Source organism: Ostrinia nubilalis, chromosome 2 (genome assembly GCF_963855985.1).
Source record: "Ostrinia nubilalis chromosome 2, ilOstNubi1.1, whole genome shotgun sequence".
Taxonomy (NCBI): domain Eukaryota; kingdom Metazoa; phylum Arthropoda; class Insecta; order Lepidoptera; family Crambidae; genus Ostrinia; species Ostrinia nubilalis.
In genome coordinates, this window is record NC_087089.1 from 11,675,754 (window position 1) to 11,697,171 (window position 21,418).

Genomic DNA, 21,418 nt, shown 5'->3' on the forward strand with positions numbered 1-21,418 from the left:
GTTCGGTGAAATAATACTAACCCGTCGACGCTGCAGTATGAGCCGAGGTATTCGGCGGTGGCGATGGCGCGCGCCGCGTCGCAGCGCGTTAAGTACACACACGAGCCTGCGCCCGTGCCCGCCAGCGCGTTCGAGCACTCGGCGTCGGTCCCGCTCGCTGGCTTCGGCGCCTTCAAAACATTTATTCATTATTCGGGAACATTATAGGCAGCTTTCATATTAGGGCGTGAGAAGCGCGACAGTAGCGCGGCAGCGGCGTTTTTATAATGTGAAGGCATGCATCCGCTGTCACATAGTATGAAATTATCGGCAGCGCGTCTGTCGCGCGTTTGTCGCGCTGCTAAATTCGCCTAAATGTGAAAGCGCTCTAAATGATCTAGCAGTTTCACGCACCACCAGTAGATGGCATTGTCTATAAGTTAGCTCTCGATAATGTTAGAAGAGTTCATTACAATTTAACAGCTACGTTATGAAACCCTGATATTATGGATTTAGGAGATGTTTTTAAACTAATTATAATAAACGCAGGTTTAGCTGGCAATAATAGTCCAGTCGAATTAGATTTTAAATCGGAAATAATTCCTACAAAAGATTTTATTGCTTTAATGGCTTCATTGGTTGCCCATTAAGACTCTCCTAGGTTTTCGACTTCGACGGAGTTGTGCTTAAGTGGTGGGGGCCCCGAAAGGGGCGCTTTTTACGTTTTCCGGTTATACCGCGTAAAGGACTTACCCTATCGAAAAGTGGTCTTCCTGACGGTTGAAGGGCATTTAATCCTGCATTAAATAAGACCAAATTCATATGTTTTGGACAAACCGTTCTCGTGCAAATGTTCGGCAAAGTAGAAAATATGTGTATAATTAATGACCCTCTCCACGTCCAATAGCTCGTCACCCGTAGGCTCCCAAGCCTTGTAAAGGGTCGCCTTAACCAGCGTATCCCTGTCAAGGCTCACGAGTTGGATTCGCATATCCTTGTTCGTCCCAGCCGTTCCTTAACTGCGGTTGCTGCACCTCTTCCTGGTACTCTCCTGAACGACTCTGTGTTACCTAATGTGGCTGCCCCTCTTCCTTGTACCCTCCTGTACGATTGCATTGCTTAGCCATATGCCTGGTCCAAGGTTCGACGCCACAAAATCAACTTCGTACGCGTGAAAATAGTTTAAATACTATTTTCCGTGCTTGCAACATTTTTCTTTACTGCTTCGCCTCTATTAGTTGTAGAATGATTGTATATATCCTATAGCCTTTCTCAATTTATGAGCTATTCAACACAATAATAATTATTTCAATCAAACTAGTAATTCTACTAGATTAGCGCGTTCAAACAAACAAACAAAAAACTCTTCAGCGTTTTAATATGAACTTGTTGTTGTTGATTTTTGGCGTCGAACCTTAGACCAGGCTTACTGCTAGGCAACGTAGTCGTGCAGGAGGATACAAGGAAGAGGGACAGCTACAGTAGGTAACACAGAGTCGTTCAGGTGAGTGCCAGGAAGAGGTGCAGCAACCGCAGTTAAGGAACGGCTGGGACGAACAAGGATAGGCGCATCCAGCTCGTAAGCCTTGATAGGGTTACACTGGTTGAGGCGCTTCTTTTCAAGACTTGGAAGCCTGCCGGTAACGAGCCATTGGTCGTGGAGAGGGTCATTAATTATACACATATTTTCTACTTTGCCGAACATTTGCACGAGAACGGTTTGTCCAAAACATATGAATTTGGTCTTATTTAATGCAGAATTAAATGCCCTTCAACCGTCAGTAAGACCACTTTTCGATAGGGTAAGTCCTTTACGCGGTATAACCGGAAAACCGAAAAAGCGCCCCTTTCGACGGCCCCCACCACTTAAGCACAACTCCGTCGAAGTCGAAAATCTAGTAGAATCTTTATGGGCAACTAATGAAGCCATTAAAACCCTAAAATCTTTAGTAGGAATTATTTCCGATTTAATTCATTTTTGTGTTTAATTCTACTGGCCTATAAGTGCAAACATTTTAAACTTATTAGTTTTCATGTTTCTCTACTTACGACATCGTCTTTAGAGAGTTTCAACGTCTCATCTGTCGTGTTGGTTTTCAGATGGATGGCGTCTTCGCCGGGGCGCAGCAGCAGCGATACCCACACAAAATCTGAGAGGTGGTACTTCTCCAGAGGGTCTGCGGCCGCCGTGGTGGGCGCGCTGGTGAGGGTGGCCGGCGTGCTCGGCGCCACTAGCAAAGTCGTGCTGACTGGCGCACCTGCATCTACTAATACAACACACTCAATCACTACAGGTACAAGGCGTAATTTTTACACTTGGTCAAACATAAAGAAAAGTATTTTAGTAGAAGCTTTTCGCTTCTACTAAAATACTTTTCCTACAAGACCACAAATTCTCAAAAAAAAATCAACTTACGAGGACCCAATTCCTAATTTTTCAGGGAACGTATGAATTGCATTTGTTTTAATTATACTTATAATACTACTTTACATACCTAGATATACATAAACCTGGGAATATATAGCTCGATAATTACTTGATGATGAAAAGTACCTAATGTCTGATTTGGTAAAATTATTTTGAGTAGGACCTCCTACTTAAAAATGTTTGTTCTTACGGGTATCTGCCATATCAGCTGCTCCTGCTTGACGGTACATTTGCAATCCAAACGCATTCATCGGAATTGGAAGACGAGCTGAAATTTAAATAATTCAACTGGATAAACACATTACCCTCCTTTGTATCACGCAGGTTTTTAATTTGGGTGTGTACCTACTAATAAATAGGTACAAGCTTTGCTTATTTTGGGACTGGACGGTGCAGTGTAAATGTCCAAGAATATTTATTTATTGGCTTGACACGCTATCGCGTGTCTAGATTATTTTAAGGTGTTATTAAAGTCAAGCTGGTTTAATAAATAGCCTAAAATTACTTAAATCATACAAAAATTTCTTACAGAAACTACTATACTGTGCTTGAGGCAGGCCTCGGTAAGTCGATTTGGTCGACGACAACGATGTCCTGACTGAAATTTAAAATATAAAGGACTGGGTAAATAATGTAGTTCCTCGTGTTCATTGTTTTAAATTCCTTAAGTATTTTTACCAGTTCTTGAAAAATAAAGCTTTTTATGAAGCATGAAATATGATGCACACCTATAAGTATTTAGTGAACTTCTTTGTGGCAAAATAACAGAAGCATTCTGATATATTTGCACTCATGCACATTACTCAATGTGGACATTAGGTAGTCCATAGCGTCAGTCGCCTGAGGTTTTTTGATGAGTTAAGTCGGTGCAGCATACTGATATTATATTTTGGCGTTCCGCAAACTCCGTTCGCATGCTGCTAGAGCGGGTGGTCTGCTCTCCACAGCGCTGCCCAAACAGTTTTCATGCACCAAGCACACCCATTGGCATTACATTACCTAGGGTTGAAATAAATTCTAAAACCCTGCGGGAATGCATGGGACCGCAGACGTCATGCAAACGAATATCCACATAGTAGGTCACCAAAAATTACGCTCGCTACGAGTACCTACGCGAAAAATCAACCTGCTTCGCGGCAATATAGATTTATTATTCTGACATAGGTACCTACTATATTTTTATTACGGCAAACACATATTCCCAGGTTCACGCTTAAAGGATTAAATAAAAGAATAAACATGCATTTAGAGAATATGTCCAATTGCATGAAGTTTAGAATAGTCGAATTCAAATTATTCAAGAAGACATCACAAAATATTATCCTTTATTTGAGTAGTCAATCGGGAAAGTGATAATATTGTAGACTCGGCAAGAGAGGTCGTAACTTAACTACAACCCGGTCGAGTTAACTGCGCACCTGGCGACCGTGACGTCACATCGATGCTCTGGGACTGACGGGGCGAACGCGGATAGGTGTGCGGGTAAGCGTAAGGGAGAGTCGCATTCCAGCGAGGTGTGCAGATAACTTGATCGGGTTGTATAATATAAACCGATGCTACACATCTGTAAACGGATTACGTAGCATTATAGATCGTTCCATCCACGAAGACGCGCCCCACCATTCTTCTGTTAATGTTTGAGTGTTATCGGTAAACACGCTAAATTATCCATGAGTGCACGCACACTACAATAATGACGCTCGGATTGCTCGGATCAAACTCCCCGCACCCCGCGCTTCCCTCGACCTAAAAATTGGTGGGGCGCGTCTTCATGAATGAAACGATGTATACAGTTTATGTTCGCCAGGCAACATTCTCATACCTGGTAGTGCTTCTTCGTAGTCGAGCGGCTCGTCTAGTGGGATGCCCCAGTTGTCGGCGACAGGCAGCGCGAGCGCCGCGGGGCCTGCAAAGTAGGCGGGGGTGCTCGCGCTCTCGAATGCAAAGCGATGCGCGACCACTACAAAACGAGCTGTTCCATACCACTGCGCTTCGACACTAAGCATGTCAAACGGGGACATTACATACTGTGTAAAACAGCCTATTCTGTGACCACGACGAGACTGATCATTTACAAGTTCTGACTGTAGATACCGAGTTCAAAGATGACACGGCCATTTTTGTATGGAAAAGCTTTTTTTGTGATCGAGTGTATATAAAAACATGGTGGTGATAATACTATACAAATGAGACATGCATTGCTTTGTGCAAATGACTGTATATTTTATGACACAGTTCATGCGGTTCGTGCAACTGCACAGGACAAGAATCATTGATAAAAAATACTTAAGGTTGTGTGAGCTTATTTAAATAAGTAGGTAATTGTGCATCTGGGTTGCTTTTTGGGGGCTGCGCAAACCTAAGTAGAAACTTTTGTGCTTTGTGTCACATAGACATAGAAGCCATCAGTGGATATTTAATTTTCAACATGAAATCAGACACTTTTTGCGTAGACGTGGATAATTTTTGTAACCACTAGTGACATATTTACTCTTCTTCGATTATAAAAAGTGTTCGGTATAGGAACCTAAAAATCGTCAGTAGACGACACAAGCAACGTTGACAAATATTACAATTATACTACGCTGCGCATAGCCGATAGCTGCTACTAGACACAGCAACAAAATACCGAACACAACTGCTCATTTTACTGTAATGGCAGCAAATAGTGTCTGCGTTTGCGCAGCCTCTTAAGATAATTAAGAAAAAATTAGAAATTTTTCAAAATTGGATCGGAATAAAGGTCAACGTGGACTTACCAGGAGCCCCCGCGAATCCAACCGAGCTGAACATAGGCCGCGCCGCGAAGCTAGCGTAGTTAGCCGACAGCACTGTTCACGATCAGAAAAGAGTTAGAATTAATTTCATTTCATGCCGAACAAACGTGTTTTTGTTTGGAATAACTCAAATAATTTAGAGACAGCATAGGAACTATAGAAGAAAAGAAACTTACATGAACTGTAACCGACATCTTGATCTGTAAACAAAAACATTTTAAAATATTATTATGTGTCTTCAATTAATCAAAATCTTCTTGGGATTTTAATAGTCTCTGCATCACATAATAATTACCCAATGACTGATTTAAACAATTAAACACAGTAAAATATCTACAGAAATTAATAAATGTCACTTACTCTGTTTGTGGACGGACTCGGCGTCGATGGCGTCAGTCGCGTTCGGCTTGACCACCACCAGAGAAGTGAGTGGCGTCACGAATGAGTACTGAAAAATACGATTTGTTGTTTACATCTGACTTAGACTTGACGTAATAAAAACTAATTCCCGCAACGCTCATCTTCGGCAGGATTATAACCTTGCCTCCGCCTCCAAATGTGTGAAACTTTCGCAACAAGTCGTGCCTCCGCCTCTGTCTCCGAATTTTTTGCGGAGCTGTAACGGAGGTTTATTTACGTTGATTATGTTGAAGATACAACCCAATCGAGCTGACAGCGCACGTCGCTGGAATGCGACTCTCTCCCAATTACCCGCACACCTCGCCGCGTTCGCCCGTCTGTAGCAGACCGTCGGGGTGACGTCACGGCCGCCAGGAGCGCAGTTAAGGTTAACTGCGGGTTGTAGCACAGAATAATAATAAGTACTACGTACAAAAGGTTTACTTCGCGAAGGTATTTAAAAAAATGTATGCTCAATGTCATCCCAACTATCCCAACTAATATTATAAATGCGAAAGTAACTCTGTCTGTCTGTCTGTTACGCTTTCCCGCTTAAACCTCGCAACCGATTTTGATGAAATTTGGCATAGAGATAGTTTGAGTCCCGGGAAAGAACATAGGATAGTTTTTATCCCGGTTTTTGAAACAGGGACGCGCGCGATAAAGTTTTTCTGTGACAGACAAAATTCCACGCGGGCGAAGCCGCGGGCGGAAAGCTAGTTAACAATATGGTGTAATTTAGCTTGTCTCAAGAGTCGAGCACCATTTTGTTGACAAACGTCAGTGATCGGTACTGCGCCGAAGACATAGGGCTGACTTCGGTAAAATGATGTGTGACATGAGGTGCCAAACTGCGGAAAATGGCGGAGGAAATACATGAATAAGATTGAATTATATTTTGTGTTTCTAATATTATTCAGGCAATTAAAAATACTGCAGAGTATTAATTACACCATCGTTTTTACAAATTGTTTATTGTCTTTACAATGCAAATGGGTGAAGAATACGTGCGTGCGTCAATACTCGCTCGTGATTGTCCTGTCGATTAGGTACCTCAGGAGGGGTAGTCGCGCGTGTTTTGTTTTCGATGCAAACTCGCGGAGATGAACAGGCCTGGTACTACGTACAAAAGGTTTACTTCGCGAAGGTATTTAAAAAAATGTATGCTCAATGTCATTAACAATATGGTGTAATTTAGCTTGTCTCAAGAGTCAAGCACCATTTTGTTGACAAACGTCAGTGATCGGTACTGCGCCGAAGCCATAGGGCTGACTTCGGTAAAATGATGTGTGACGTGAGGTGCCAAACTGCAGAAAATAGCGAAGGAAATACATGATTAAGCATGAATTATCATGAATAATATTAACCACTTATTTACCTCGCAGTGTCTTCAGGCAACTTAAAAAAGTACATTCTGTGTTTTTATTATTATTTAGGCAGTTAAATACTGCACAGTATTTAGTACACCATTTTATTTTTTTCCATCATACACAAGAATACGCGTGCGTGATTCAATGCTCGCTCGTATGTGAGGCCTTGTCGAATAGTAATCCTGTAGGGTGCCATCGTGCTTGTTTTGTTTTCGATGTAAACTCGCGGAGATGAACAGACCTGGTTGTAGTGACGTGTGTACCTTGAGCGCGATGTCGAGTGCCCTCTTGTCGGGCGCGGGCAGCTTGTCGTCGGCGTCGCGCGCGTCGCGCTCGTCCAGCAGCTGGCGCACGGTGAGGAAGGCCCACAGGCGCTCCAGCGGCAGGTAGTGCTCCTTTTGCAGCGGCACCGGCGCTTTAGGCACGATCTCCATGTATTTCTGGTGACAATCACGCGATTCTTCACTACACATTATAAAACAAAGTCGCTTTCCTGTCCGTCTGTCCCTGTGTATGCTTAAATCTTTAAAACTTCGCAACGGATTTGGATGTAGTTTTTTTAATAAATAGGGCGAGCGAGAGGAAGGTTTATATGTATAAAAACATGCATATTATAAAAGAGAAAACCCGCGAAATTCCATTGCAAGCGTGCAAAGCCAGGACGGGCTGCTAGTTTTATTATAAAGCACTTTCAGCAGCAGTGCTGCAAACGTGCGATAGACGCGCTACCGATAATTTCATATTATATGACAGTGGATGCCTTCACATTACAAAAACGCCGCTACTGTGCTGTCCCGCTTCTGACGCCCTAATGTGAAAACGTTCAACAGGCTCCAGCTATAAGCTAAGCACAGTTTCGTACTAAGCAGTGGCGCAGCATTGGTATCTGAATGTATTTAAAATGAACAACATAGCAGACAGATGTAACTGCCTACCGAAAACTAATTGGACTGTAAAAAATATTAAAGGTTATCCTCATCGACGGACAAAATTAATAACTAATACCTAGTCTCGATTAGTGTATCATATATTTTATCATAAATCGTGCAGCTTTTTTATATTACTTTTTTAATATGCTTTGTTATTATAACAACAGGAAAATTTATTCACTTAAAAAATCGTACTAGGATGTGATCGCTCGGCCCCTACTTGATTATAGAAAAAAATAATAAACAAAGATAGGCAGCTTTAGGAATGTAATTATGTCGCGGACCATATTAAGTAACTTGGATGAAATAGATGATGCCTTATAACAAGTAACCATTGCTCGTCGCTTAAAGGCGGTCTGAACTTTCTTATCATGGCATTATAACGATTGTAGGCGACAAATGTATGAGTAGGTACCTATGGATCCTTGCTGAGCACTCACCCGTCCTGGTCGTTCTGTTCCATTCGTCCCGCCACCGGGCTTTCAGAGCCCGAGTAGTAGCGCCGGAACTGGTGCTTATTACATCGGAATAAGGTACATTTTAGCACTCACCCGTCCCAGCTGATCGTTTCCGCAGAAGGCGCCGACGGTCGGCGTAAGCTCGGTGACTTCGGGCTCCACGAGGCCCGCCACCACGCTTTCAGAGCCCAAGTAGTAGCGCCGGAACTGGTGCTTCGTCAGCGACTCCGCTTTCACCTGGGAAACAACTCAGGCATTTGTAAAGGATTTGGCTTACTACACCACACGCTGGTAATATGGTACAAATCTACAACCATTTGAGCATTTGACTATAATATATGCAAAATTATCAATATTTATTGACTCTGTAATTAGAAGAGATTGAGTTCTTAATTAGGCCAGTAGAATTAAACACAAAAATGAATTAAATCGGAAATAATTCCTACTAAAGATTTTAGTGCTTTAATGGCTTCATTAGTTGCCCATAAAGACTCTCCTAGGTTTTCGACTTCGACGGAGTTGTGCTTAAGTGGTGGGGGCCCCCGAAAGGGGCGCTTTTTCGGTTTTCCGGTTATACCGCGTAAAGAACTTACCCTATCGAAAAGTGGTCATCCTGACGGTTGAAGGGCATTTAATCCTGCATTAAATAAGACCAAATTCATATGTTTTGAACAAACCGTTCTCGTACAAATGTTCGGCAAAGTAGAAAATATGTGTATAATTAATGACCCTCTCCACGTCCAATGGCTCGTTACCCACAGGCTTCCAAGTCTTGAAAAGGAGCGCCTCAACCAGTGTAACCCTATTAAGGCTTACGAGCTGGATGCGCCTATCCTTGTTCGTCCCAGCCGTTCCTTAACTGCGGTTGCTGCACCTCTTCCTGGCACTCACCTGAATGACTTTGTGTTACCTACTGTGGCTGCTCCTCTTCCTTGTATCCTCCTGCACGACTACGTTGCCTAGCCGTATGCCTGGTCTAAGGTTCGACGCCAAAAATCAACAACAACAAGTTCATATTAAAACGCTGAAGAGTTTTTTGTTTGTTTGTTTGAACGCGCTAATCTCAAGAATTACTAGTTTGATTGAAATAATTATTTTTGTGTTGAATAGCTCATAAATTGAGGAAGGCTATAGGATATATACAATCACTCTACGACTAATAGAGGCGAAGCAGTAAAGAAAAATGTTGCAAGCACGGAAAATAGTATTTAAACTATTTTCACGCGTACGAAGTTGAATTTGTGGCGTCGAACCTTGGACCAGGCATATGGCTAAGCAATGCAATCGTACAGGAGGATACAAGGAAGAGGAGCAGCCACTGTAGGTAACACAGAGTCGTTCAGGAGAGTGCCAGGAAGAGGTGCAGCAACCGCAGTTAAGGAACGGCTGGGACGAACAAGGATAAGCGAATCCAACTCGTGAGCCTATACAGGGATACGCTGGTTAAGGCGACCCTTTACAAGGCTTGGGAGCCTACGAGTGACGAGCTATTGGACGTGGAGAGGGTCATTAATTATACAAATATTTTCTACTTTGCCGAACATTTGCACGAGAACGGTTTGTTCAAAACATATGAATTTGGTCTTATTTAATGCAGGATTAAATGCCCTTCAACCGTCAGGAAGGCCACTTTTCGATAGGGTCAGTCCTTTACGCGATATAATCGGAAAACCGAAAAAGCGCCCCTTTCGGGGGCCCCCACCACTTAAGCACAACTCCGTCGAAGTCGAAAACCTATAGTTCATTCAACTTATGATGGTGATTTAGACAGATAAAACGTTTCGTTTTATGATTCTAACTTTCTACGAATAAAAATATTGAGTAGTAAAAATCAATTACTTTTGTATGTTTTCATCCTTCCAAAATATCAATCACTAATCTTTCTCAATTAACCTAAACAAGAATTTCTAATTATTTATTAGTTAATTATTTAGAAAAAATTGTGAAAAAATATTAAATGAATTGCTTCTGCGTTAGTCGGAACTTTTGCTCATAGGGATGGGACATAAACAATCGCAATAAATCAGTAATCGGCATGGTAGTCATCTTACCATCGAATCACGATTATTATCTCAGGCAGGTCAAAGCTAAGTCAGTACGTGTACGTTTGCCTTTGATGACGGTTTTGTTTTATGCGATTTCTCCACGTATTGTTTGTTATTGTTATTTTGATGTTTTATCACAGAATAATAATAAGTACTACGTACAGAAGTTTTTCTTCGCGAAGGTATTCAAAAAAATGTATGCTCAATGTCATCAACAATATGGTGTAATTTAGCTTGTCTTAAGAGTCGAGCACCGTTTTGTTGACATACGTCAGTGAGCGGTACTGCCTTGATGCCATAGGGCTGACTGCTACAAGAAGCTACTGTGTCGCCATCTAGCGCACCACACTTGCATTCACTGCTCTTCGCGGCAACGCGCAGCTACATGCGGCCGCCAGTTATATAGTGTAAGAACTAGCACCTAAATATTTTATAACACACATAACTGTGACAATTTATTTATTTCACGTGGGCGAAGCCAAAAAGCTAGTAAGAAATAAAAATTCAATTCAGTAGGTATTTCAAACCAAATTTTATTACATAAACAAACATTATACTAATTTCATTATGGGCCCTTAGTATGTGAAAACTGCAATTGACGATATTTCGCACTGTTTTCAATATTATGTATTACAGCACGTATGTGTGATGGGATGATATTTTCGAAAACACGATTAGAAAAAATTTTTCTCGAAAAAAAACATTTACCTCTGGATTTTTTTATAAAAGTTTAATATGACCGTGTTTTACAATAATAAAATTCCTATAAAATCACAAAGGTATCATGTTTGCCTCTTTGATTTCCTGGCTGTTTTAGATTTCAAAAACCTAAATATATTAATTTATTAACTTTCTGATAAAAATGTGAATGGCTCTTACGATGTCCCCCCTTAAATCAAAATGTCTTTATTTGGTCTATATGCCCATCATCACTACGTAATAATTATAAAAAAAAGTCGCTTTCCTGTCTGTCTGTCCCTATTTATGCTTAGATCTTTAAAACTATGCAACAGATTTTGATACGGTATTTAGGGTTCCGTAGCCAAATGGCAAAAACGGAACCCTTATAGATTCGTCATATAGTCTGTCTGAACATAGAACGTTTTTGTGCACTTTTTAAAATGAGTTAACCGAGTATATGGCTATTAGACTTGCACACGTCCGTCCGTTTTTTGTAGGATTAATATAATTAAGTAACATTTATTTTTTGCATTCGGCTCTTGGTCTAACCCAAACGAAACACGAACAAAACTAATGAACTAACAATGAACAAAGTTGATAAATTAGTAATATGTAAATAATGAATTTGTTTTACGAGCTGTCCCGGCGTACCCGCAAATTAATATAAAGTTGTTTAAGTGATTTATAAAATCGCAATATTAATTTTTGAAAGTAGGGTCATTGTGCTGGTTTTCTATCTAACTTCGGTTTTCGTCCATTTCACTGAGCTGCCATAAACACATGCGTAAAATTTGAATACAAAGTATTGTTATTGTATTCACAGAAGGCAGTAGCCATCCCGCGCTAGTTTTGTTGCAATCTATAATGCCTAAGCAACAGTTCTACCTAAATGAAAATGTAATTTAAAAAGTAGTGAGTTCCAAAAAATTACGTAAATGCGCGGCCATACACCGGTCACCGGTACATTGCAGAAATCATCGCGCACGGCATGTATGTCTAATTGATAGCATTATAAACACAATTTTAAGTGTTTATTAAACTTCTTCATACAAAATTAAATCTTAGATGACTAAGGGTCATTTTTTTAAAGCAAAGCTCAGGTCATATAGCAGGCAAATCAACTCGGAAAGGGATCAACAACGTATCGCCTTTTGTGGCATGGAGGTAATAGTGGAGAGGAAATATAGATCTATACAAAAATTCGACAAATTAATGACAAACAGCTGTTTATCTCTTTCTAACTTACCCCTGGTGATGTATACAAAAAAGAAATAGATAATGTTTGGTCAGTACTCATTCTGGCAACATTTTCATGTGACGTCACTAACTACCTGACTTGTGCCGAGTAGGTACCTACATACAAGATTTAAGAAAACAACATATTTATAGGCAATCAGCTGACAACTACACGCACACACACACACAAACACCTGTCAGCTGATTGCCTATATTGCGGCCATGTTGTTTTCTTTAATCGTGTATGTATTTATAATGCGTGTAAATGTGTGCGTAATGTACCGAGTACGTTTATTTTAAAGTTACGCCAAGTCCATGAGACATTGATATACGTCAGTGTTTTGCGAGCTGTCATTGCCCTTCGCGCACTGTCATCGGCGAGGCAAGGCGTTTACGTTACGGTGCGGATTGTGTGTGCGTTGCAGTATGGATTTTAGTTGACTGCCTTTATGAGCACTCGAACGACATAAAATAATATGATACATTTATGTAAGGGTATTTTAAGATCACAAAGTTGGCAACTCCGATAGTTGGACGAAAACCAGCGCAAAGACCCTATCCTGTTTGACACCTATAATAATTGACAATAGCTGGCTCGGCGAACTTCGGCAAACTAATGTGTGACGTGAAGTGCCAAATCGCGGAAAATGTCGGAAGAAATAGGATGCTCGCTCGTATCTCGTATGTGAGCCTTGTCGAATCGCCTCCTGTAGGTGGGCTATCGTGCGTGTTTTGTTTTCGATGTGAACTCGCGGAGATGAACAGGCCTGGTTTTATTGACTAAAATGCAGATATTTAATTCTTTCTGATTTATTTTGTACCACTGAGAATATTCACGTTTATTCCATTTCCAGATAGTTCAAATTCATAGACATAATTTTGATCAAGATTAAAAATCAAACAAATAAAAGGCGATTAGATTTCTAATTCTATAGAAAATATTCTCGATTCTAAAAAATATCGATTAGGTTTATAAGGAGCGCCTCACTAAATAGAACTGTCATAATCACCATCTTACGCTGAATGGACTATAGGAGAGTCTTAATGGGCAACCAATGAAGCCATTTAAGCAATAAAATCTTTTGTAGGAATTATTTCCGATTTAAAATCTAATTCTACTGGACTAAATGCGCTTTTTGGGCTGTTTGTGTGTAAGAAACATTTTTTTTATAAATAAACATTAGATTCATTCTTCAAAAACAAGTTACCAAACAAAAAGCGATCTTCAGAAGATTTCCTACCTGTTTCTTCGGGTAGGCGAACTTGACATCAGCGAGTAGCGGCGATGCCACCTGGCGGTAGAAGTCACGCAGCTGCAACGCCGCATCGGCCGCTTCATAGATGTGTCGCATGAACCCGTCGTTGCGAAGAGATAGTTTTCGCAGGAACTTGCGGTCTGCGTCCTCACCTGGTGGAAATAAGGTTGGTTTTGGTTTAGCACAGTTTTTGCAAGCCAATCAATCAGGTGCAAATCCGCGACTGATAAGGGAAAGCTCTTCGCCTGGTGGGAATAAGGTGGGTTTTGGTTTAGCATGGTTTGTGCGACGGCCAATAATGCCTTTCGCATCCGGGACTGATGAGGGAAAGCTCCTTGCTTGGTGGGTAAAAAACATTATGTAGCCATTCGCTTTCTTGATATGGGCTGTAATCATGAGTATACCAGTGAGTGTAAGAGAGGGCACCCTACTCTCCCAGATATTTTTAATGCCCCTACTACATACATACTTTGTTTCGTTCATTCCGAACCGGGTGTCTAAAAAAATTCAAGGCACAATCCCCTCTTGTTATTCTTAAACTGAGAAAGAGTTAAAAAGAGAAAAATATTCTTACCAAATGCAAGAGAAAATATAGTAGCCCTGTTAACGCCGGAGTTCTTCTCGGTAAGGTGGTTGATGATGCGAGTGGGGTCAGTCTCTCCCACGGTTGGGTCGCCGTCAGTCAAGAATATTATGATCGGCTCTAGTTTAGGAGTTTCTGTAAAAAACAAATTAAATTATCAGAATATGGCATTCGAGATTTGAAAGAACAAATGAAAATCGTGGGTGGCGGGGGTTGGGACAGGCTTTTCCTAGAATCCCGCAGTTTCCTCTCACATGGCGAGTGAAGGAGCACTGGGGACTTTTTAGTAGGTAGGTATGCCTTGTCCTTCTGACTTGGTGAGCCTTACTTAACCTACCCTGTCCCCGCAGGGTAGGTATGCGATTCAAATTGTAAATTTTTTTGACGGGTTAAAAATGTCTCCCCGTTAAAGTTAGTTCAAGTAGGTATACAAACCTTCAGTGTTTTCGCCTCCTGTCTTCTGGACTTCAGTGGTGGCCTTTTCCTCGACAGGGGAGCCCGTAGCAGGGGATTCCGTCGTACCCTTAGCGGAGGAATTAGTGGGCAGCGTCCAGCCGATGCCTTTGTTGATCAGTTCGACCGCCACGTCCAACGCGCTGTAGATGTTGGTTCCTACAATAACATAATTATGTAATCATCAATAAAGCTCTTTTTGTCAAAAATAGATACAAAATACAACTAAAGTGCAGAATTAATAAACAATAAACATCTTAATGGTATTGTTATTCAAACTATCATCAAAACAAATTGATTTTTGTAAAAAAATACAGTCGAAATGTGAACCTGCTACTTTTTTTGAAACTTAAAAAGAATAGGTAAGTCGGTATAACAACGCGATAAAAGAAACAAAAGCTTTATCAACGTAGTATCAAATCAAGTTGTAAATCAACTATTGGTTTCTTTTTTTCTACTGCTATAAAAGCATTTAGTAACCGCAATAAATGTTATGAATAAAAAAGAGGTAGCAAACAGGATAATATGTAATCGTCCGATCATCTTATAGCTTTATAATAGGTGGCATCATCAAAGGACCGATATAATACAATACCTAGTTGTTTACTGAGTTGTTACTACGTCCATCCTGTTTCAATAATGACATTACCTAACCCAGGTCACACAATGAGTCATCGTGGATGTTTATAACGTGTTTACAATGCTCAAATCCGTTGTCTATATGTATGTAGAAGTAGATAGTACTCCAGCTGTCCTATTCCTATACCAACCTAATTTTAAATTGATGGTAGAGGATAATCAAATAAGGTTCTGATTACCTAAGTATTTAAAGAAGTACCTACTTAATTTAGGTGGTAAAGGCTGTGCCTATTTAAGTTAGAAAAAAAACTACTTCTCAGCATTTTCTTTCAGTGTCCGATGTTATGTTTTGTTATCAAAAAAATGACATTTTTTTAAATTCATTTACATAGTTGTTACTAACTTGTCACAACAAAAGCGGTACAGTTAATTCTACTTATTACATATGCGGACAGCGCGGCACACTTACACCAGCCTAGTGCCGCGCGTTTCACCATTCCCAAAGAAGGTGGTATTGTTTGCGAAATTAGTAATTGTAATTTGTTTTTAATACAAAACATAGGTACTGTTACCTTAGTATTGACTTTGTTTGTATCTTTTAATTATTCCACCCACTGTAATTATCTGGGTAGTATAAAAAAGGCAGGGCAATTATACCTATTTCAAAACATCGATAACTGGATTGATTGAACCGCATCCCAAACTGAGAATCCTTTAGCCCCACCTAGAAATACCAGTCTACTAACCCAAACTAGGTAGGACTGCTATTTGTATCTTGTCCCTGCTCACGATGACTTTGGCCATGACCACATTCGCGGGCGTATCTAAATGTGACCCCAGGTGTATTGGTACTTGTATACAGTACCTTGTACGGCGGAGTCGTTACTATTAACGTGCCGTCTGCAAATATTGATCTTGGCTACGTCCAGAGGCACCACCAAGGGTAGCATCAGGCGCCACTGGTTCTTGAACCATGGAATTTGTGGAGTGTACTTTTCATACAATGCCAGCTGTCTGGGATCTATTGACGGTGACCTTGGCCTTGATTACGTTCGCAAGCACCGCAACAAAGAATGACGCCAACATCAGCTGAGGCTTTTGATCCACGAACTTGTGTTGAGTGTTCCTTACCAAGAGATGAGAAAGCTTACTGAACATGACCTCGACCTTAGTTACTTGACTGATAGTCACAGGCACAAAAAAGTCGCCGACAGGCACTTTTCTTTTACCTTTGTCAGGCAATTTTTGCAGATATTTACTCACCAACTGTGGCTTGAAGATGATGATATCGACCTTGGCGACGTCCACCAGCGCATCAAAAGTAACCACCACCTAGCCAAAAACTGGCACTTACCTACGTCCTGCAATTTTTGCCGCGTACTAACCACCATCTGCCGACGATGACCTTTTCCTTGATTACTTGTGACAAGGACAACCCTCGTAAAGAGTCTGGCGGTTATATCTGTGAACTTTGTCAAAAGTTCCTTACCAACAGCAGTAAGGGCTTACTAACTTACTTACTCTTGAACTTGGTTACGTTCACCACTGGTACTTAAGTCCTGTAATTTGTGCTGAGTACTCACCACCAGCAGCCTGGAGTCTGCTGACGATGACCTTAGCCTTGGCAACATTCATAGGCGTGGCGGGCGAGGGCGGCACGAGGCGCGCCGGCTTGTTGTACTCCGAGAAAGTGAACGACAAGTACTGGTTGTGAGGCGACGTGGGCTCGGCGTCGGCTTCTTTCAATTCGTGGACCTACAGAAAAATAAAATAAAATAATTTTATCACTGTCCTAGAACAGGGGTCTCCAAACTACGGCCCGCGACAGCTTAAGACTAAGCATACGTTTGCATAGGTGGGCAGAAAAATTAAAATTGTTATGGCCCTTGCGACATACCGAATTAAATATTATGGCCCCAAGACTTAAAAGTTTAGAGACCCCTGTCCTAGAAAATATTATGTTCTAGCTAGAGAAACAATTTGATCTTTGTCAGGTATAAAAAAAAATTCTTGAAGGCGTTTTGTAAAAGCTACTCTCCTTTATTCCATAACATGCATATTCTGTGGTTGTGTCAGAGGGAGTTGAAGGACAGAGAGAGAGAGAGTTAGGATGAGAGATAAAGGGGACGAAAGAAAGGGTGTGAAAAGACGAATAAAGGAGAAAATATTGCGGCAAATGGCACAAGACAACTCTCGTAAACTTACCATGACAGACGAGGCGAACTCGACGATATTGAAGTAATCCCCAGGGTTGAGTTCCCCGAGGATGGTCTGCATGGCCTCGCGAAGCTGTACGATCTTGCGGTCCATCATGGAGCCCGAAGTGTCAAGCACGAACACCACGTGCTTGTTCAATGGCGGCAGGTCCGACGGCGCGTAGAAGTGGACGAAGTAGCCGTCGTTTACCTGGATGATGCAACAATAATATTATTGTAGACATGTTGGTTCGATCACGAACTAACAAACATCATTATCAATTTGTTGGTTGGGGAAGGGCATGACCTTTGCTAATTGGGAGAGGTTCACTTCCAGAAAAGAACTGTAATGACTAAGATGATGACAACAATAATGGAGTGGAAACTTCAGAGCGCTCAGCATTACTACACATACAGAAGAAATGGAAGATTCGCAAATTCTGAATAATATAATGTTTTTGTGGAAGATTTATACATAATATTACCAAATAAACACACACCACGCAATACAATTTGCAGTTTTCCAAAAAGTTTATGTAACTTACCAATATTTCACCGTTTTTAGGCCGATCAACGTCGTATTGAACCACGAATTGTCCTAAAACTCCTTCTGTTTCAGACTTATCATCGTCTTGATCGTAGCCGTACGAATACGAAGGGGTGCGGGATTCTTTAGTTTTTTCCTATAAGGAAAATGACAAGAAATATCTTAGAAATCGTAAAAGTTTTAACATTGTGGTCTTCGGAAAATACCGAACATCCAATAGGTAATTTACCTACCGTGTAAATATCAATTAATCTTTGTTGTTCTTTTAGATCCGGCTTGAATGTTATGGTTGCTTCGTTTGCTTTCTCGCCCCGTTCTATGACTGCGTTAGCGTTTTCTAAAAAAAGGAAAAATAATAAAAAAAAATCCTGAAACTTTTGCGATAATTCAATTACATTGGCCATAAAGCGCAACTTACGAGGATCTTCGGGAGAGGCATCGATCTCATTCCCAGTCCTGACTTCTGGCACCCTGAGTGCAGTGATCTTCTGCGCTTCCTTGATGTGTACCGTGACGGTGAGCTTGGGCACGAGCGCGCCCGGGTGCAGGTTGATAGCGTGGTTGTACACTCCATTGCGCCGGACCAACAACTCCTCGTACGTCAGGTTGAATACAGCCACCGTGTTGGGTTCTACGTTCACGGACACCGTGAAGTGGTTCGAGTCGCGAGCCCTGCGGGATCATATGGCCGTGTCAACAGGATGAAAGAAACGAGAAGTCTCAACAATTTCGTGGTCATTGTACAAATGACTAAGAGCGAAAATTTTCCTAATAACCTCACTTACTTGGTAGCGATATGCGCAGCACCTATTCCTGCTGACACCGCTTGATTGTAGATTTGTTTTGCTTCGTCCTTCTCCTTAACGTAGGCTTTGTAGGGTTTGCCATCGAGGATCCTGTCAAAGGGTATTCAAATCAGTTGATTGCTAACGTTCGAATTGCTAAAAAATATTTTTTGGGATGTTATTTACATGGTGAATCCGCTGATGAAGGCAGTCTCCGGCAGCAAGACCCTGAAGGTGGCCTCTTGCGAGCGATGCGCGGGGTTCCGCACCGTGGTGACCACGGCCGTGTGAGCGTAACGAAGCGCGATGTTTGACGTCACCTCCATTTCCGTCAGCTTCAGTGGAGGACTCTGTTCTTCTGTCACCACCTCTGTCGTGGGAGGCGTGGGCGTTGTGCTCTATCATGTTAAAACACTACAATATACCAATCTTCTTCACAAAAAACAGTTTTTAGTAACTTAGCTGTTACTTATTTCTTTACAAACTCACCGATTCTCCATTGTCCGATCTCGCCACAACCATGGTGTCTGGAGTGGGCACCGCAGCAGAGAAGACCGGACTAGCCAGGACGCAGAGGCATCCTAGCAGCGGCAGCCAGTAAGGCCCCATTTTACACCCTGAAATATTATGTGTAATGTAGATTGTACCAATTTAATGTAATAAAAATACTGTGGTGCCCTGACCAGGGTTTCCTGTCAATCAAAAATCTAAAGTCCCAGAACAAAAATCTAAAGTATGTGCAATCCGTAAATTGGAAAGTACAAAGACCATTTCTTGTATGTGATCCTTTTTGATAACGATATGCAAGAATCTTTTAAGTGTGTACAATCTCTAAACGGTCACATATTTTATGTTAGTATGTCAAATTAGAAGGTCGAATTGTAAATATTAGGAAACTACACCTGTTCTGCTGTCTTATTAACCCAAATTAAAATAAAGTTTATTTTAGCCGGTAGGTACCGACCGTTTGTATCACGATTACGAGACCCTGGCATTGTGACCTAACAGGAGATAATGTCTGCCAATGTAAATAGTTCTCTTAACTTAAAAATGATGACCACGCTTTCCAAGAAAGAAAGAAACAATATATTAATGCTATTTTCTACTCCATGGTGTAGCGGTTAAACTTTCTCAGAGTTTCTGAGCTGAGTTCAGTCTACGGCGTACAAAGTGGTGAAGGGTTACAAGTGTTGCAACCGACTGCATTGTTGTCAACAATCGTCAATTCAACTGACATTGAAAAGCATTGTGGAGTCGCGTTGTAAATAAATGAAGAAATAATAAGTCATGGGTCCCAGTTCACCCACTAAAACATAAACGTGAAAGTTTGTGAGGATATTAGTCCAGTCAATGAATGCTTTAACGACGGTGTAGACCGTGGAACACAATTTCTGACCTCGGGACTTTATTTAGACTAGTTAGGAGGTAAACATAGCAAAAGTCCCCGCCCTTAGCCCTTGAGCCGGCGAGGAGAGGGGGGTTTAAAGGTACCACTTTTCGGTTTTTCGCTTAATCCTTGGAAACTATGCGTCCTAGTGACATGACTACTATGAACCAAAAAAAAAATATTCAATTTGCTACAGCTGAGAAAGTCAAGTTTTTCTATATCTTTTATAGTTTTCGAGGCATCTGCTCTAGAAGGTCTGTAATATTGGAAATTTTATTATTGTCTTACATGTTGCCATCAGGAGAAAATCGACTAAATCAACATTAAGCAAACATTTTAGACATGCGAGAGCATGTTAAGCCTAGTTCCAGGGAGGGAACTGCACAGTGCGTATATTTAGACGACCCAATTGGAGCCACTTTTGACTCCTCATCATTCAAAAACTACTGTGCATTAACACTTCAAATTTGGCTCATGTGTTGAGACTCGCAAGATAAACATCAGCTTCAAATTTCATAAATATACCTCAAACGGTTATTTAGGTATTAACGTTCAAAAATCGAAATTTAGAACACTAAAATCTATTTATCACCTGTGAAATGTTAAAATTTACTGGTTTTTTATTTGTTCATTTGTATTTACACATCTACCTATCTGGATGCCAAATTTGAATCTTCAAGGTCATCTAGAAGTTAGTTAGAATTTGGTCTATAGGTCAGATATGTAGATTTTTGGACGTCAATACCTAAAGAACCGTTTGAGGTATATTTATGAAATTTGAAGCTCATGTTTATCTTGCAAGTCTCAACACATGAACCAAATTTGAAGTGTTAATGCACAGTAGTTTTTGAGTGATGAGGAGTCAAAAGTGGCTCCAATTGATTCGTCTAAATATACGCACAGTGCAGTCCCCTCCCTGAAACTAGGCTTAACATGCTTCCACATGTCTAAAATATTTGCTCAATGTTGATTTAGTCGATTTTCTCCTGATGGGAACATGTAAGACAAAAATAAAATTTCCAATATTACAGACCTTCTAGAGCAGATGCCGCAAAAACTATACAAGATATAGAAAAACTTGACCATCTCGCTTGTACCAAATTGAATAAGCTTTTTTTGGTTCATAGTAGTCATGTCACTAGGACGCATAGTTTCCGAGGATTAAGCGAAAAACCGAAAAGTGGTACCTTTAAACCCCCCTCACCCCGCCGGCTCAAGGGCTAAGGGCGGGGACTTTTGCTATGTTCACCTCCTAACTAGTCTAAATAAAGTCCTGAAGTCAGAAATTGTGTTCCATGGATTTCCATCTATAATGCTTTATTGACTGGACT

General features: G+C 41.0%; 1 protein-coding gene across 10 annotated transcripts in view; it reads right to left on the minus strand.

The window, feature by feature from the left end:
- LOC135083724 (inter alpha-trypsin inhibitor, heavy chain 4-like) overlaps positions 1-21,418 on the minus strand; it is a 31,761-nt gene that overhangs the window by 674 nt on the left and 9,669 nt on the right. For 4 of the 10 annotated variants that reach the window (XM_063978459.1, XM_063978451.1, XM_063978478.1 and 1 more), the window contains 21 exons: positions 19,190-19,317; positions 18,887-19,098; positions 18,701-18,811; positions 18,334-18,587; positions 18,149-18,252; positions 17,914-18,051; positions 17,379-17,579; positions 16,757-16,928; positions 14,577-14,753; positions 14,133-14,276; positions 13,544-13,710; positions 8,434-8,577; positions 7,217-7,393; positions 5,545-5,632; positions 5,361-5,384; positions 5,167-5,238; positions 4,230-4,367; positions 2,937-3,005; positions 2,598-2,675; positions 2,029-2,246; positions 22-170 (listed from right to left, as the gene is read on the minus strand). In XM_063978459.1, coding sequence (XP_063834529.1) covers positions 22-170; positions 2,029-2,246; positions 2,598-2,675; positions 2,937-3,005; positions 4,230-4,367; positions 5,167-5,238; positions 5,361-5,384; positions 5,545-5,632; positions 7,217-7,393; positions 8,434-8,577; positions 13,544-13,710; positions 14,133-14,276; positions 14,577-14,753; positions 16,757-16,928; positions 17,379-17,579; positions 17,914-18,051; positions 18,149-18,252; positions 18,334-18,587; positions 18,701-18,811; positions 18,887-19,098; positions 19,190-19,317 — 2,965 coding nt within the window. The remainder of the gene's footprint in view (positions 1-21; positions 171-2,028; positions 2,247-2,597; positions 2,676-2,936; positions 3,006-4,229; positions 4,368-5,166; positions 5,239-5,360; positions 5,385-5,544; positions 5,633-7,216; positions 7,394-8,433; positions 8,578-13,543; positions 13,711-14,132; positions 14,277-14,576; positions 14,754-16,756; positions 16,929-17,378; positions 17,580-17,913; positions 18,052-18,148; positions 18,253-18,333; positions 18,588-18,700; positions 18,812-18,886; positions 19,099-19,189; positions 19,318-21,418) is intronic. The other 6 variants (XM_063978468.1, XM_063978494.1, XM_063978499.1 and 3 more) reach the window with 6 other exon arrangements.